The sequence below is a fragment of the Thalassophryne amazonica genome, chromosome 5, assembly GCF_902500255.1.
Source record: "Thalassophryne amazonica chromosome 5, fThaAma1.1, whole genome shotgun sequence".
In the NCBI taxonomy this organism is placed as follows: Eukaryota; Metazoa; Chordata; class Actinopteri; order Batrachoidiformes; family Batrachoididae; genus Thalassophryne; species Thalassophryne amazonica.
Window position 1 is genome coordinate 19,982,492 of NC_047107.1, and position 16,395 is coordinate 19,998,886.

General features: G+C 39.9%; 1 protein-coding gene across 1 annotated transcript in view; it reads right to left on the reverse strand.

Moving 5' to 3' along the window:
• Positions 1-16,395, reverse strand: part of adamts13 (ADAM metallopeptidase with thrombospondin type 1 motif, 13) — a 69,567-nt gene that overhangs the window by 14,289 nt on the left and 38,883 nt on the right. The window contains exons 17-22 of the mRNA XM_034169537.1: positions 14,861-15,017; positions 12,003-12,129; positions 6,559-6,738; positions 4,679-4,877; positions 4,489-4,591; positions 4,279-4,408 (exon numbers count right to left, since the gene is read on the reverse strand). Coding sequence (XP_034025428.1) covers positions 4,279-4,408; positions 4,489-4,591; positions 4,679-4,877; positions 6,559-6,738; positions 12,003-12,129; positions 14,861-15,017 — 896 coding nt within the window. The remainder of the gene's footprint in view (positions 1-4,278; positions 4,409-4,488; positions 4,592-4,678; positions 4,878-6,558; positions 6,739-12,002; positions 12,130-14,860; positions 15,018-16,395) is intronic.

A 16,395-nucleotide genomic window follows, 5' to 3' on the forward strand; every position in this document is an offset into this window, starting at 1 on the left:
ATTTGTTTTGAGGCCTTTAACACAAGTCGAGGTTCACAGAGCACTAAAGCAATTAGATGCTGCTAAATCTGCAGGTCCTGATAATCTGGATTCTCATTTTCTTAAATTATCCGCAAATTTTATTTCTGAGCCCCTCACACATCTGTTCAATCTCAGTCTGACTAACAATATCATTCCTGCTGTGTGGAAGACTGCATATGTTCTTCCTCTTTTAAAGGGAGGGGATTCATCAGTTTTAAATAACTACAAGGCCCATTTCAAAATTATGCATTTTAGTTAAAATTCTTGAAAAGTTTGTTGCAGACCAGCTTAAACAGTATCTAGAAGAAAATCACATTTTAATTAATAATCAGGTTTTAGAAAAGGACACAGCACAATGACCGCTGCTGTGAAAGTTCTCAATGACATAATTGAGGCTGTTGACAGTAAAAAATATTGCACTGCACTTTTTATTGATCTGTCAAAGGCCTTCGATACCGTTGATCATGCCATTCTCTTAAACAGACTCTCTGTGATTGGCTTTTCTAAAGAAACTCTGGGCTGGTTTAGTAATTACTTATCAGGGAGGATGCAATCCGTTCATTTCTCAGGGTCTTCCTCTCCATTTCTTCCCATAACAAAAGGGGTTCCCCAAGGATCTGTCCTAGGCCCACTGTTATTTTCAATTTTTTCTAGTGTGACAATCTACGAGCAGACAGAGATGGATACTCAGCTGTAGAATACAGTGTACAGTGGTGAACACGGTTTGCACAACCAGTGATAAAACGCAAAGCACTATGGTACACACTGTCCAATTTCTTGAGGTGCTGTAAAGTTGCATTCATGTACAATAAATCTCCATAATCCAACAAAGGTAAAAAAGTTACAGAAATTAGACACTTTCTTACAAGAATTGAAAAACAGGATTTGTTCCGAAAGAAGAAACCTAATTTCAACTTTAGTTTTTGAACTAGGCCCTCAGTATGGGGTTTAAAAGACAAATCTTGGTCATTTAATAAGCCAAGGTACCTGTAAGTTGACACAATTTCTATCTCTGTGCTCTCGGTGCTTTTTATCTTAGGGAGATTTGTGGGAAACCATTTAGCATTTGAAAAAAGCATTATTTTTGATTTGTCTGCATTTAAAACCAGTTTAAGATTCATCAAATGAGACTGAATTATATTAAAAGCCGACTGTAAAACTACAAACGCTTGTTCAACTGTGGCAGAAGAACAATAGATAACGGTATCATCTGCGTAAAAATGACAAGATGTATTGGATATATTACAGCAGAGATTATTTATTTGTCTATAAATGTATTCTTGGGCTCCTGCCATCTTATCTGTGTGTATATATGTTTAAAAATCAACCATCTTACGGCCTACGTTCCCAACAAACATTTCAGATGTCAGTTCCTCGGGTGAGAACTGAACTGGGAAAAACTGCTTTCAGATATGCTGCCCCCGCTTCTTGGAACAAACTCCAAAAGGATCTGAAATGAACAGATCCTGTGACTTTGGGTGAATTTAAATCTCTTTTGAAGGAACGTGAAACTAACACTATTGGACATTGTGACTGCTTCTAGTACATGCTGAATTTCACTGTGGTTTTTAATGGTCTTAATGGTTTTAATTGTTTTACTCTTGTTTGAAATTGTGTTTGATTGTTGTCTTGTCTCATCGCTGTAACAATGTTTTGGCTGCTGTCTTGGCCAGGTCACTCTTGGAAAAGAGATGTCAATCTCAATGAGTTTTTTACCTGGGTAAATAAATGAAATGAAAAACAATGCCCACCCTCACACATAACGTGCGCACACACATACTTCAGTAAATATTAAGAACATCAGGAGATTTGGGGTGGGGGTGAGGCGAGCTCAGAAACCTATAGATTACACCATTCCAGTTAGACATATGTCTCATATTGCATTGTCCCCAGCAGACATAACTCATATTGCACTAATCCCACATGGTCTTCAGCCCATATTGCACATGTCCCATACTGCATATGTCCCATATTGCAGTTGACATTTAAAATACCCAACTTTAGTAAAGTAAGTCCCTTTGGCTGCTCCCTTGTTTGCACTTGGGGTCGCCACAGCAAATCCAAGGTGGATCTGCATGTTGAATTGGCACAGGTTTTACGCTGGATGCCCTTCCTGATGCAACTCCACATTACATTCAGAAATGTGGCAGGGGTGGGATTTGAACCCAGAACCTTCTGCACTGAAACCAAGCGCATTAACTGCTTTGCTACCACCCCTGCCAAAGTACCCAACTTTAGTAAAACCCTTAAATAGCTATAAATCAATCATTTAATATGACGCGGCCTCAACTTTACTGGCGATCACTTTAGTATTTCTTCTGTTTTGTTGCTTAATGCTGACAAATTACACTGTACTTGTTGTCTTTCTGATTCTTGATTCTGCTTTTTTTCTTTTCTCTCCGTTTGGGGTGTGGCTCCATCCAGAGATGGGTGTGGTATCTGTTCCAGAAGCTGTCCTGTGTATGGCAACATTTCCTGTATGTTCATTAGTGAATTGTTCTGTGATTTGTGTCTGTAGCATGGCCCAAGCAGATGGTCACCTCTTTGAGTCTGGTTTGTTTGAGGTTTCTTCCTCAGAGGGAGTTTTTCCTTACCACTGTTGCTCTGGGGGTTAGTAAGGTTAGACCTTACTTATGTAAAGCACCTTGAGGCAACCTTGTTGTGATTTGGCGCTATATAAATGAAAATAAATTGAAAATAAATTGAAATGAATAAATATACCTAAAAAGTTAAAATACTTAAAATCAGATACTGTACATGTCCCCCATTATTCTAATGAAAGCAATGCAGTTGTTCTAACTGGAGCTTGGGCATGTCTGTTTGTTATGATATTTCTTTAATTTAAATACTAGCAAATGTCTTTCAGTGCCTGTCTCTGTGCTATAAATGTCTGCATATATTGTGACAAATGTCCTTATTAACAAAATCAACTTCTGCACTTTTGGCTAATGCTGAAACTGCCAAGCTTCCCTGTTGTGCAGTCTGTTATCTCCAGGTTTACACATGTCCACAACACGCTGTAAACCTTTATTTTTTAGAACAGTTTACTCTTTGTTAAGACAGAATTTTAGAATATCACATATATTAGGTAAGTAATCCGATAACTGCGGCTATCAGGCAGCACAGTGAGCCCTCTGTAGAGAGAAGACCAAACATAGCATGGCAATTTGCCAAAAATAAATGACATTTGTTGATGTAAATGGAGTGCATCTGTTCTCTCCTGTATTGCAAACTTGACTGCATATATCAGTCCATTTTAAAAAATAGCTATGCATTAATAATGCACTCCAGGACCTTGAAATGCTTCTTATGGAGCCCCTCCTTAGTTGCCCTGGCTGTGTGTTTGGGGTCATTGTCATGCTGAAAGTCCCAGCCATGACCCATCTTCAATGCTCTTACTGAGGGAAGGAATCCCAGACCGAGGGAGATTGACAGTCATCTTGTGTTTCTTCCACTTTCTAATAAATAATCATAACAGTTGTTGTCTTCTACCAAGCTGCTTGCCTGTTGTCCTGTAGTCCATCCCAGGCTTGTGCAGGTTTACAGTTTTGTCCCTGGTGTCCTTAGACAGCTCTCTGGTCTTGGCTATGGTGGACAGGTTGGAGTGTGATTGATTGAGTGTGTGAACAGGTGTCTTTTATACAGGTAACAAGTTCAAACAGGTGCAATTAATACAGGTAAAGAGTGCAGAATAAGAGGACTTCTTAAAGAAAAAATAACAGGTCTGTGTGAGCCAGAATTCTTGCTGGTTGGTAGGTGATCAAATACTTATTTGCAGCAGTAACATATAAATAAATTATTAAAAAATCATACATTGTGATTTCCAGATTTATTTATTTATTTATTTATTTTTAGATTATGTCTCTCACAGTGGACATGCACCTAAGATGAAAATTTCAGACCCCTCCATGATTTCTAAGTGGGAGAACTTGCAAAATTGCAGGGTGTTCAAATACTTATTTTCCTCACTGTAACTCCTGCTATTTTTGATTTTTTTATGTCTGTTTGACACTATTCTCCTTCCTGCTTGACAACAGTGTGGCACCTCGAAGAAAGGAATATAATACCAAGGAATGTAATTCCCTGTAGTGAGGCAAAGACCAGGGACAGTAACTCTGACGTAGACAAACAACTATCAACTATCTTGCTGTGTGAGGGGTATGTTAGCTGAACGGAGGACCTCTGCATTCAGCTCTGCCTCCTTTCAATGAATTATGTGTGATAATTATGAGATGAATGCAAGTGTGTTGTTATCACATGGGAGGGCAGGCCGATGTGCTGCAGGCATCAGTGTGAGGATGAGGTTTGGTTGAAGCGTCACAGTGGAATTCCGGCACCTCCAGTCGGGTCTGGTGGTCCACACAGGAAAACCACACCTGCAGGGTTCCTGCATGAGTATCACGGTTAGTTTGACCCAACATAAAGAGATTATACTGTTTCTGTGTGAAAGTCGATCTCCTCACTTGCCATTTCCGCAGGTCTTTGAGCACTTGCCGATAACTGGACTCCAGACATACACAGGAAGATGTCTCGAGTGTAGCAACAACCCAGACTTCAGCATCGGCTGCTCCTGATTGAGGAAAATATGTTTTTTGTTGAAGTTAATTTGAATCTGTATCCTGTATATGCATGTTGTTTTGCTTAATTTAGCCGTTACCGCTTGCATAGAATCCCAGCCGATGGGACAGACATCAACAACACAGGGAACAGAATCAGGGGGTCTGATCTGGTTTGAACAGAGGCTCTGATCCACTATAACATCTTGACCGTCTTCTGTTCGCACACATGATACAGTACGCTTCACTTCTCCTGGACCGCACACTGCCGAACACGCTCCCCCTTCTGACACGTTCCATCTGTAAAACATACAAATGAGTGTTTTTGCATCCCAAATGGGCATCACAGAGCAACCACAACACCCCCCTTTGTCCACGGTAAATAAAGGCTTACAAGGCAATGTTTATTTAGGCTAGGTTAGGATAAGAAAGATGGGTGGACTATCAGCCCAGTAGAGTGTAGGCCATAAAAGGGCCTATTGCTCCCTCCAAAATAAACCTTCTTAGTTAAAACTTTTGGTTCCCTTGATAAAGAATACCAGGTTTTTTAGCTTTAGTTTCCTAATCTGGTCGGGCTCCAATGTAGAGGAACCCAAAAACCTCTGCCTCAGGCTACCCCATGCTGGACACTGGTCCAAAAAATGGAGAGACGTCTCATGTTCGTCCCCACAGGCTGTCCATGTTGGAGTCTCATTACCATTCTGTCTGTTCAAGAGGTTGTGACCTGTGAGAGCCCCAACCACTGCACTTATTATACTTCTGGGCAGGCCAACTAGCTCCCTGGAAAGCCTTAGGTTTGGTCCTTCCATGAGCTGTGTTGCCTGCCTGCAGTCACTCAAGCGCTGCCATCATTTGTGGTGCTGCTTCCTGATCCAGTTCTGGAGGGTGGTCTTCTGCACAGCAGCTGACACCCCTACAACAGGCTCTGGACCCACAAATTTGATGTTGTGAAGCAGTCTGCTCTTTCATTACCTGGAATGCCTGTATAGCCAGGTACACACACTACAACTACATCATTAATGTCTCCCAGTGTGTTAAGTGCCTGGACACACTACCACACCAAAGAATCCCTCAGTAAAGATAACTAAATCGTCTGCATATCCTGGGGTGAGATTATTTAACTCGGTGAGAAGGCTGTCCACAACAAGTAACCAGCAAACAGGAGAGATAACCCCTCCTTGAGGGCTTCACTGCTGTTGTCACTGTACTATCAATATATATATATATATATATATATATATATATATGAAAACAAACCAGGAAGGATCTTGTACTGTCAATTTGGTTGCAGTCACTTTTTTTTTTTTTTTTTTTGAAAATGGCAGTTATCTCATTTTGGAAATAAACTTTTCAAATGCAAATGTCAAAACTGCACAAACAGGACACCAAATAAAATCCCTGCTAAATATTCTGTCCTGTCCCAGTTGTGTCTGTCAAGCAATATTAGTGTTTCATCTCTTGAAAACATCAAACTAATGTTTCAAATTGCAACTGTGGATTAATTTAGACAATTATTATTTTTATTTAACCATTATTTATAAAGGTAGTCTCACTGCCACAGTCTCATTCTCAAGGGAGACCTGTTTAACTAGGCTTTAACTGCTATTATTGACCTACTTTTTCAAAGTCAAAGATCACACTTTGCAGTGTCCCAGCTTGAACATGTGTAACTAACCCCCACCCACCCTCCACCTTGCACCTTGATAAACATATAAAATTGGATCCTGTTTTTTTTATAGGTTTCTAGAGTATTATGTTACTGATCAAATTTTTGTGAGATTTTTTTTTTCTTTACCATAAACCTCCAGTATATCATATTTCCCTTTAATTCACAAAAATGTTTATCATAAACTGTTTAGAAAAAGATAACACTGCTCCAAGGCTAAGGGATTTGAGGTGCCCCTGCACGATATATTTGATATGCAATGAACACATATTTGGACACATCATGATCGATGGTGCAATGTCATTTTTTTTTTACCTGCCAGGGCAATGTTGAAGGTTACATTTTTTGACACTATCCGGGGCTGAATCAGGTGGACATTCAGAATGCGGAACCTTCACGTCAATGGCTCCTTGTGTCTGAACACATCTTACAGGACGCAGTCTCTCTCCTCCACCACACGAGGCACTGCAAGGCCCAAACATCCCTGTGTCCCATCTAAAACACAGGATGGGGAAATCACAACTTACTTGTGGACTGTTGAATTATTTGAACAGTAGGGTTGGGCTTTGACAAATTGGTCTGTTTAGCTAGAATTCTACAATTATTTTCTTTAACATGGTTTGGATGGTTGATGCCATATGTAATGCATCTCAGAAATTTGAAACCATCTCAGAAATATCAACTGGTGAGTTGTTCCATAAAGTTAGAACCTGATAATCAAAGGTTGTAAAAGGTGCTGACTTCTTCACCCTAGGAACACAGTGAACTGACGACCTGACACAGTGGGAGATGTACTGTCACGCCAGAGTCAGTAAGTTCAGCAAGATACAGAGGACCATAACCACTTTGCATTGTAGTATATGTCAGAAGCAAAATCTTACATTGACAGGAAGCCAGTGGAGAAAAGCTTGCACTCGGGACAATTTGGTCATAATCTGATCATGGTCAAAACTCTACCATCCAAGTCATGAAGCCTTCTAAAGCTGCCACGTGGCAGGCCAGAGAATTAACATTACAATCATAAATTCTCAAAGACACAAGCAATGAATCAGTGTCTCAGCATCAGCCAATAACAGAATTGGTCTGATCATTGCAATTTTGCATCTTAAAGGGCAGACCTACTTCACTCTCTATGTAAATCAAAAAACCCGGCAAAAATAAACAAAATCACACTGACCACCTCTTGTCGTGGCAATCCCACAGTGGCAAGGAAGATGGTCTCTTGGTCAATTCCCAGATGAGATTACATCCAGGGTCAATCTAGAGATGCCTGTGCGTGGGTTTGTTTAACATAGGAATGTCATTGCATACTGACAAACACACAGTCATTGATAGAGCCTTAGCTTCCACCAATGGCTGGGAAATCCCATACAACTGGAGTCTGAACACCTGCTGAAGCCTTCACAGCAACTGGGTGACAAGCCATCACCTCCTCTACCTGGTCCACTGTTGAGGACTTCTTGTTTCACCAGAGCCCTGTTAGCTAGCGTATGTTCAGGGTTTCTGTTGGGTTTTTGTGGCTACCACAGTGATCACAGTGTACACAAGGTCCCCACCATATTTCAGCCAAACAGTGCAATCCCCTACTTCATCCGTTACCCAGGTGTGGATGAGAGGATGGATTTTGACACCCACCGACCACCACTAACATGGTGTTGAATCACACAGTCACAAAGTGAAAGTGTGAACTGCTCCACTTCTATGTCTGGAAAAATAGCCAACCATCAATTTTGTCAGATCTCAAAAGTAAAAAATTAGCAAGCCAAATGTGATGAGCTTACAGTGTCTATGCAACCAACTGACATGGTATATTTATACTTTGCATAACAAGATTGGACAAAATGCAAAATAATACACTAAACATGCTATAAACAGACAATTTCCATGTGCCTCAGCTGCCTGTTGTTTTTCATGTGAATGGAGAAATTTAAAATAGTGCTTTATTTAATGAACAAAAGTGGAAAATCCCCATTAAAAAAACAATAATCCGGTGTGTGTGTGTATGCATGTGCAGTGTGGTGTGGTGTTACATATAAAATCCCAGGATTTTGCCAACACAAATCTAATATATAATTAAATACTGAATATATGATCCAATAAAAATTATATTAATATTATTTAGCCATTGTAAATTGGGACAATTCTGTTCACGTCACCTGCATACTGTCAGTCTCTATTATAGCCCCTCCCTTTGCCATCTTTGAAGCTACTTGTGTTGATCGACATTGTATGTACTGAGTGATCTGAGATTAGCACAGTGAGTCTGCTGAAGTCCCACTCTGCCCTCACACTAAGATCGGAATGTTTCAGCTGCTTTTCACTTTACTAGGCCAAACACTGCTGTTGCAATTCAGTCATTCAATACTTTTTTCCAGCAGAACAAAACACAGACTATCAAAAAATAATGTCAATCAGTAAAAAACAGTCATGCCAGTTGCACTTTAAGTCAAAATCTGGAGTCATTTTGGCCCTCGTTTCCCCCCCTCTTTTGCAGAGACTCTTGTATTCACTTGGTGAGAACAGCCAAGTGGTTTCTCTGCCTCTCTCACCACGTAGAAAAGTATGTGTTTCTCTCTGATCATCCACAATTAATACTTCACTTGTCATCTTTATTTGCCTCTGAGGGTCTCCTCTTAATATCTTTGCATTTTCCTCTTTGTAACCCTTTTATAGTAGCTCCTCTGCGATTCTGACCTGAAAGCTTCTCCTTGTTGCTTAGTTACCTTGTGATCGATCAGCCCCATGTATGCCCTTTAAAAGAAGCTGTGTCCCAGAATTTCCTGTCAGATCATTGTGAATCATTCTATCTTCTAAGGACCATTTTTCCAAGTTTCAGCCAGAACTGTTTGCCTGACCGCTTCCAGTCTGTCTGTGTTTTTGCCTCACATCACTGCCTTGAGGTTTTTGAACTGTGAATATGTCTAATCTTTGATTTTAACTTTTGAACTGCTGAGGTCACTGATCATTATTGTGGAATTGCTGATCACTGTTTTAGACCTTTTTGGAACTGTGAGACGACATGTCATCATTTTGGATTTTTTTGCTCCTCAGCCGTGTGTTTGACAGAGTTGTTTCTGGTTTGCTGCCTGTTGTGTAACTGTCTCTGCTCTTACTGCCAGTTTGCTGTCCACTTTCTGGATGAGCTTTTGTTTAATTTGAGAATAAACTGTTCAAACACTGACTATATTGTCTCTCACAGATTTTTTGTTTGTTTGTTTTTGTTTTTTTTTTTGCTTTTTTATTTCTGTGAAGGCCTGTGTACCTTCAACACTAGGATGTCTTTACAAAAAAACTCAGCATGCTACCAAAATGCATTAAAATTGTAAATAAAACACTCCTCCATGCTGTACAACCTGTTCTTAGCCTGGATCTTAGACTGAATAAATTGTAAAAACATTCAGTGCAGCGATTAAAGAAGGCATAGTGGTATACTATAAACACCCATTTAAAAATTAATATATGTAGTCCAAATTTAGCAGTTCTAACTGATGCTGTACTGCAGAGCATCATTTAGAGGCATGGAGTCTTACTTCTGGACCACAAGCTGAAATGTTTGGTAGTTGTTTAATGTCCTCTGCTGTGGACAGGAAATACAATCAATCAATCAATCAATCAATCAATCAATTTTTTTATATAGCGCCAAATCACAACAAACAGTTGCCCCAAGGCGCTTTATATTGTAAGGCAAGGCCATACAATAATTATGTAAAACCCCAACGGTCAAAACGACCCCCTGTGAGCAAGCACTTGGCTACAGTGGGAAGGAAAAACTCCCTTTTAACAGGAAGAAACCTCCAGCAGAACCAGGCTCAGGGAGGGGCAGTCTTCTGCTGGGACTGGTTGGGGCTGAGGGAGAGAACCAGGAAAAAGACATGCTGTGGAGGGGAGCAGAGATCGATCACTAATGATTAAATGCAGAGTGGTGCATACAGAGCAAAAAGAGAAAGAAACAGTGCATCATGGGAACCCCCCAGCAGTCTACGTCTATAGCAGCATAACTAAGGGATGGTTCAGGGTCACCTGATCCAGCCCTAACTATAAGCTTTAGCAAAAAGGAAAGATTTAAGCCTAATCTTAAAAGTAGAGAGGGTGTCTGTCTCCCTGATCTGAATTGGGAGCTGGTTCCACAGGAGAGGAGTCTGAAAGCTGAAGGCTCTGCCTCCCATTCTACTCTTACAAACCCTAGGAACTACAAGTAAGCCTGCAGTCTGAGAGCGAAGCGCTCTATTGGGGTGATATGGTACTGCGAGGTCCCTAAGATAAGATGGGACCTGATTATTCAAAACCTTATAAGTAAGAAGAAGAATTTTAAATTCTATTCTAGAATTAACAGGAAGCCAATGAAGAGAGGCCAATACAGGTGAGATATGCTCTCTCCTTCTAGTCCCCGTCAGTACTCTAGCTGCAGCATTTTGAATTAACTGAAGGCTTTTTAGGGAACTTTTAGGACAACCTGATAATAATGAATTACAATAGTCCAGCCTAGAGGAAATAAATGCATGAATTAGTTTTTCAGCATCACTCTGAGACAAGACCTTTCTGATTTTAGAGATATTGCGTAAATGCAAAAAAGCAGTCCTACATATTTGTTTAATATGCGCTTTGAATGACATATCCTGATCAAAAATGACTCCAAGATTTCTCACAGTATTACTAGAGGTCAGGGTAATGCCATCCAGAGTAAGGATCTGGTTAGACACCATGTTTCTAAGATTTGTGGGGCCAAGTACAATAACTTCAGTTTTATCTGAGTTTAAAAGCAGGAAATTAGAGGTCATCCATGTCTTTATGTCTGTAAGACAATCCTGCAATTTAGCTAATTGGTGTGTGTCATCTGGCTTCATGGATAGATAAAGCTGGGTATCATCTGCGTAACAATGAAAATTTAAGCAATACCGTCTAATAATACTGCCTAAGGGAAGCATGTATAAAGTGAATAAAATTGGTCCTAGCACAGAACCTTGTGGAACTCCATAATTAACTTTAGTCTGTGAAGAAGATTCCCCATTTACATGAACAAATTGTAATCTATTAGACAAATATGATTCAAACCACCGCAGCGCAGTGCCTTTAATACCTATGGCATGCTCTAATCTCTGTAATAAAATTTTATGGTCAACAGTATCAAAAGCAGCACTGAGGTCTAACAGAACAAGCACAGAGATGAGTCCACTGTCCGAGGCCATAAGAAGATCTTTGTAACCTTCACTAATGCTGTTTCTGTACTATGATGAATTCTAAAACCTGACTGAAACTCTTCAAATAGACCATTCCTCTGCAGATGATCAGTTAGCTGTTTTACAACTACCCTTTCAAGAATTTTTGAGAGAAAAGGAAGGTTGGAGATTGGCCTATAATTAGCTAAGATAGCTGGGTCAAGTGATGGCTTTTTAAGTAATGGTTTAATTACTGCCACCTTAAAAGCCTGTGGTACATAGCCAACTAACAAAGATAGATTGATCATATTTAAGATCGAAGCATTAAATAATGGTAGGGCTTCCTTGAGCAGCCTGGTAGGAATGGGGTCTAATAAACATGTTGATGGTTTGGATGAAGTAACTAATGAAAATAACTCAGACAGAACAATCGGAGAGAAAGAGTCTAACCAAATACCGGCATCACTGAAAGCAGCCAAAGATAACGATATGTCTTTGGGATGGTTATGAGTAATTTTTTCTCTAATAGTTAAAATTTTGTTAGCAAAGAAAGTCATGAAGAGGAATCAAATCCTCTACAATGGAAGAGGATTTGAAGGTAACCTTGGGGGACAGGGTGAGAGCTCACAGACTGTCTGTTGTGGTGTTGATGGAGGAAGTACTTCACAAAACTGTTCCTCCAGATGCACATTGTCTTCATCAACACAGACGTACACATGCTTCTGAACACCTGTAAGAAAAGGTGGAACTGTTCAATGGATATTTCAATGAAGTCTTTACAACTAACTTTGGATGTCAGAGTGATGTTCTCCCCTGACCACTATGATACGGCTACTTTGACACACACACATACACACACACACACACACACACACACACACACACACACACACACACACACACACACACACACACACACACACACACACACACACACACACACAAAACGCAGTTCCGGCCCCCTCACCCCCGACTCCAAATTCAATTCAACAAAGTATCTGGTGCATCAACTTGCATCAGTAAAGATTTATTAAGACAGCATAAATGCAAACCAAAAATACATTTTGAGATGTGTGAGTTTACTGTGGTTAGAGTACAGAAAGGTTCGCTTAATGTAGCTGACGACCTGAGTGAGGGGAGCACCTTTAAGCAGTGATTCAGGATGGATTTAATCATTCATAGATAGATAGTTGGGCCAAAATGGGTGTAATGTGGTCGAACATTCTGCTTCGTGTCAAAACTCTGGCTGCAGCATTTTGAACCAATTGGAGAGCCCTAATGGTAGACTGTGGTAAACCATAAAATAGAACATTGCAGTAGTCCAATCTAGAAGAGATGAACGCATGGATCAGGGTCTCAGCATCAGCCATAGACAGGATGGGACGAATCTTCGCTATATTTCGCAGGTGGAAGAAAGCAGTCCCAGTAATATTTCTAATATGGAAGCCAAAGGACAATGAAGGATCAAAAATTACCCCAAGGTTCCTCACTTTGTCAGTGTGATGTATGACACATGAGCCGAGGCTGAGCGTTAACTGGTCAAATTGATGCTGATGTCTCACTGGATCAAGAACCATCATTTCAGTCTTATCAGAGTTTAAAAGTAGGACGTTTCTAGACATCCAACTTCTCACTGCTGCAAGGCAATCTTCTAAGGATTTTATGTGAACGAGATTACCAGCAGTTCTCGGCATATATAACTGAGTATCATCTGCATAGCAGCGAAAGGTAATCCCTAAATGCCGCAATATGTGCCCAAGGGGTGCTATATAAAGGGAGAAAAGCAGGGGGCCTAAGACAGACCCCTGTGGAACCCCAAATTTCATGTCACTAAGGTTAGGACAACACACATGAATATTAAAATCTCCCATAATTAAAACACAATCATAATTAAGCATGATGGGCTAAAAAGACTGAAAAGTCATTAATAAAATTCTTATTATACATGGGAGGGCGACAGACAAGCGGACAGAGAACAGGATTAATCTGACGCAACTCGACTGAAATTCATTCATAGCTGGGAAAAGAGGACTGTGACAAACACTGCTTGTATATATATATATATATATATATAGATAGATAGATAGATAGATAGATAGATAGATAGATAGATAGATAGATAGATAGATAGATAGATAGATAGATAGATAGATAGATAGATAGATAGATAGATAGATAGATAGATAGATAGATAGATAGATAGATAGATAGATAGATAGATAGATAGATAGATAGATTTTTTTTTTCCCCTTTTGTTTGTTTGTTAACACCCTGGTTATCTGATCCGGATTGTAGATTTTGTGGACATTTGACTGTTTTTAACCCTCTGGGGCCGACGCCATCGTATACGATGGCTGGGACCAAGCTTTACTAAAATTAGAAATAACTTTTTAGTGATATGAGATAGAAACTTACTTTTTATACTAAAAAGTTAACTGTGCGGACTTTCAATCCACCGTCGGCCATCTTTGTACTCCTCATAGAAGCTGCGTGATGATGTGCACAATGTGAGTATCCAATTGGAACTGGTTCATGTCATATGGTTTTCCAAAATCCAATTGTAGGGCAGATTTATCTCATGTGATAAACCAAAGATCGTTTGCAGGAGTGATATCTTACTAGTTGGCCCGTGTGAATAGCCCCCTAACTCTTCCAATGCGCCCTGCGCCATTACGCACAGTGAAAGTGAAAGCAGACGGAGCAGACGGAGAGCCTCGCATGACAGTCTCACATGCTGAAACAAAGAGTGTGTAACTATCAGGGTTGCTCCACTAGTTTGCATTTCAATGTTACTGGATTACTCTGTGGCTCTCTCCCTCTGGCATAAAGCACTGTTTACCATATCAATGGGGTGAGGGAGAGGGGCCGCTTCTCAGACTGGAGCATAAACATATAGACCATTTTGTATATATTGTTCAAAATGTACATTTGTGTTTATTGTTTGAACTTTTTTGTTGTACAGTCTTTCACACAAGACCTCAAATTACCTTTATAAAGTGTCAAAACAGTTGTTTATTATAGTTTGCTGTGTATTTTGAATAAATGTGTGTGGAAAATTATTTTTTGCTTTACTTTTTCCTTTTTGATTTTTGATTGTAAACCTTTATTACACTTATAAAACACAACAAAAGCATATATATTATGAAAGAACAGGTTGTCCTGAAAAAAAGAGACATAAAACTTGATTGTGGGATGCAGGGAGAGCTGTTAACAGCAATAATAAAACATGTATGCCAGGCGAGTGAACTGTCCAAAAAATGTCCTCAGACCCCAGAGGGTTAACATTGAAAAGCCCTTTTGATCGATATTTTGTATTATATTTTAGCTTATGGCAACCCACTTTCAACAGGACTTTGACCTTGAAAATTTTTTCCAAGGTAAAAATTTTGTGGAAATGGAAACTAGTGTCGGCGGAGGTTTGCACTCTATGAGCGCAATGCTCTAGCTGTTTTTGTACTCACCTGATCCACAAGAGACAGAACAGGCTGTTGTGACAACAGACCATTTGCCACGAGGTTTGGTGTGTGTTAAGTCTCTGTTTTTGTTGCGTACGTAGAACTGATAGCTGATGTCTGGATTTGTTTTCTCTCCATACGCTTTTCCATATTTGCGATGAACCTGCAACAAGAAAGGTGATTTTCAGTTTGTCTGTGGATAGAATAATACGCATAGTTACAGATGGATTTTTATGAAGCTGTTTATAAAATTTACACTGCAAAAAATATCAAGTTGAGAAAATAAATTCAAACAAACTGCTGCATATAATTTGTCTATTTTTTGTGTAGTTACTGAATGATATCAGTTCAACCAACTCAGGTTAATACAGTGCTTCTGGAAAGTACACAGCGCTTTTTCCACATTTTGTTATGTTACAGCCTTATTCCAAACTAGAGTAAATTATTTTTCCCTCAAAATTCTACTCACAACATCCCATAAGGACAACATGAAAAAAAAATTTTTTTGAAATTTTTGATAATTTATTAAAAAGAATAAACTAAGAAATCACATGTACATAAGTATTCACAGTCTTTGCTCAGTACTTTGTTGATGCACCTTTGGCAGCAATTAAAGCCTCAGGTCTTCTTGAATATGATGCCGTAAGCTTGGTGCACCTGTCTTTGAGCACTTTTGTCCATTCCTCTTTGTAGCACCTCATATGCTCCATCAGGTTGGATGGGGAGCGTCGGTGCCATTTTCAGATCTCTCCAGAGATGTTCAATCAGATTCAAGTCTGGACTCTGGCTGGACCACTCAAGGACATTCACAGAGTTGTCCTGAGGCTGCTCCTTTGCTATCTTGGCTATGTGTTAAGGGTCATTGACCTGCTGAAAGATGAGCCGTCGCTCCAGTCTGAGGTCAAGAGTGCTCTACAGCAGGTTTTCATCCAGGATGTCTCTGTATATTGCTGCATTTAAATTTCCCCAATCCTGCTGCTGAAAAACATCCCCACAGCATGATACTGCCACCACCTTGCTTCACTGTAGGGATGGTGTCTGATTTCCTCCAAACATGACGCCTGGCATTCACACCAAAGAGTTCAATCTTTGTCTCATCAGACCAGAGAATTTTGTTTCTCATGGTCTGAGAGTCCTCCAGGTGCCTTTTGGCAAACTCCATGTGGGCTGCCATGTGCCTTTTACTAAGGAGTGGCTTCCGTCTGGCCACTTGACCATACAGGACTGATTGGTGGATTGCTGCAGAGATGATTGTCCTTCTGGAAGGTTGTCCTCTCTGCTTCAATGCCATAAAAGTGCCCTCTGCTATGTACAAGCTACATACTGACACTATTTCCAACAGCCAAAGCTTTTCTCTGGATTATTTGTTAAAATAACAAATAAGTTAACAAATAAGTTTTCATATATGCTCATGTAAGTCCCTCCCTTGTTTTGCACTCAGAGTCACTGCAACAAATCCGAAGTAGATCTGGATGTTGAATTGGCACAGGTTTTATGTCGGATGCCCTTCTTGATGCAAGTCCACATAGCTCAATATCATT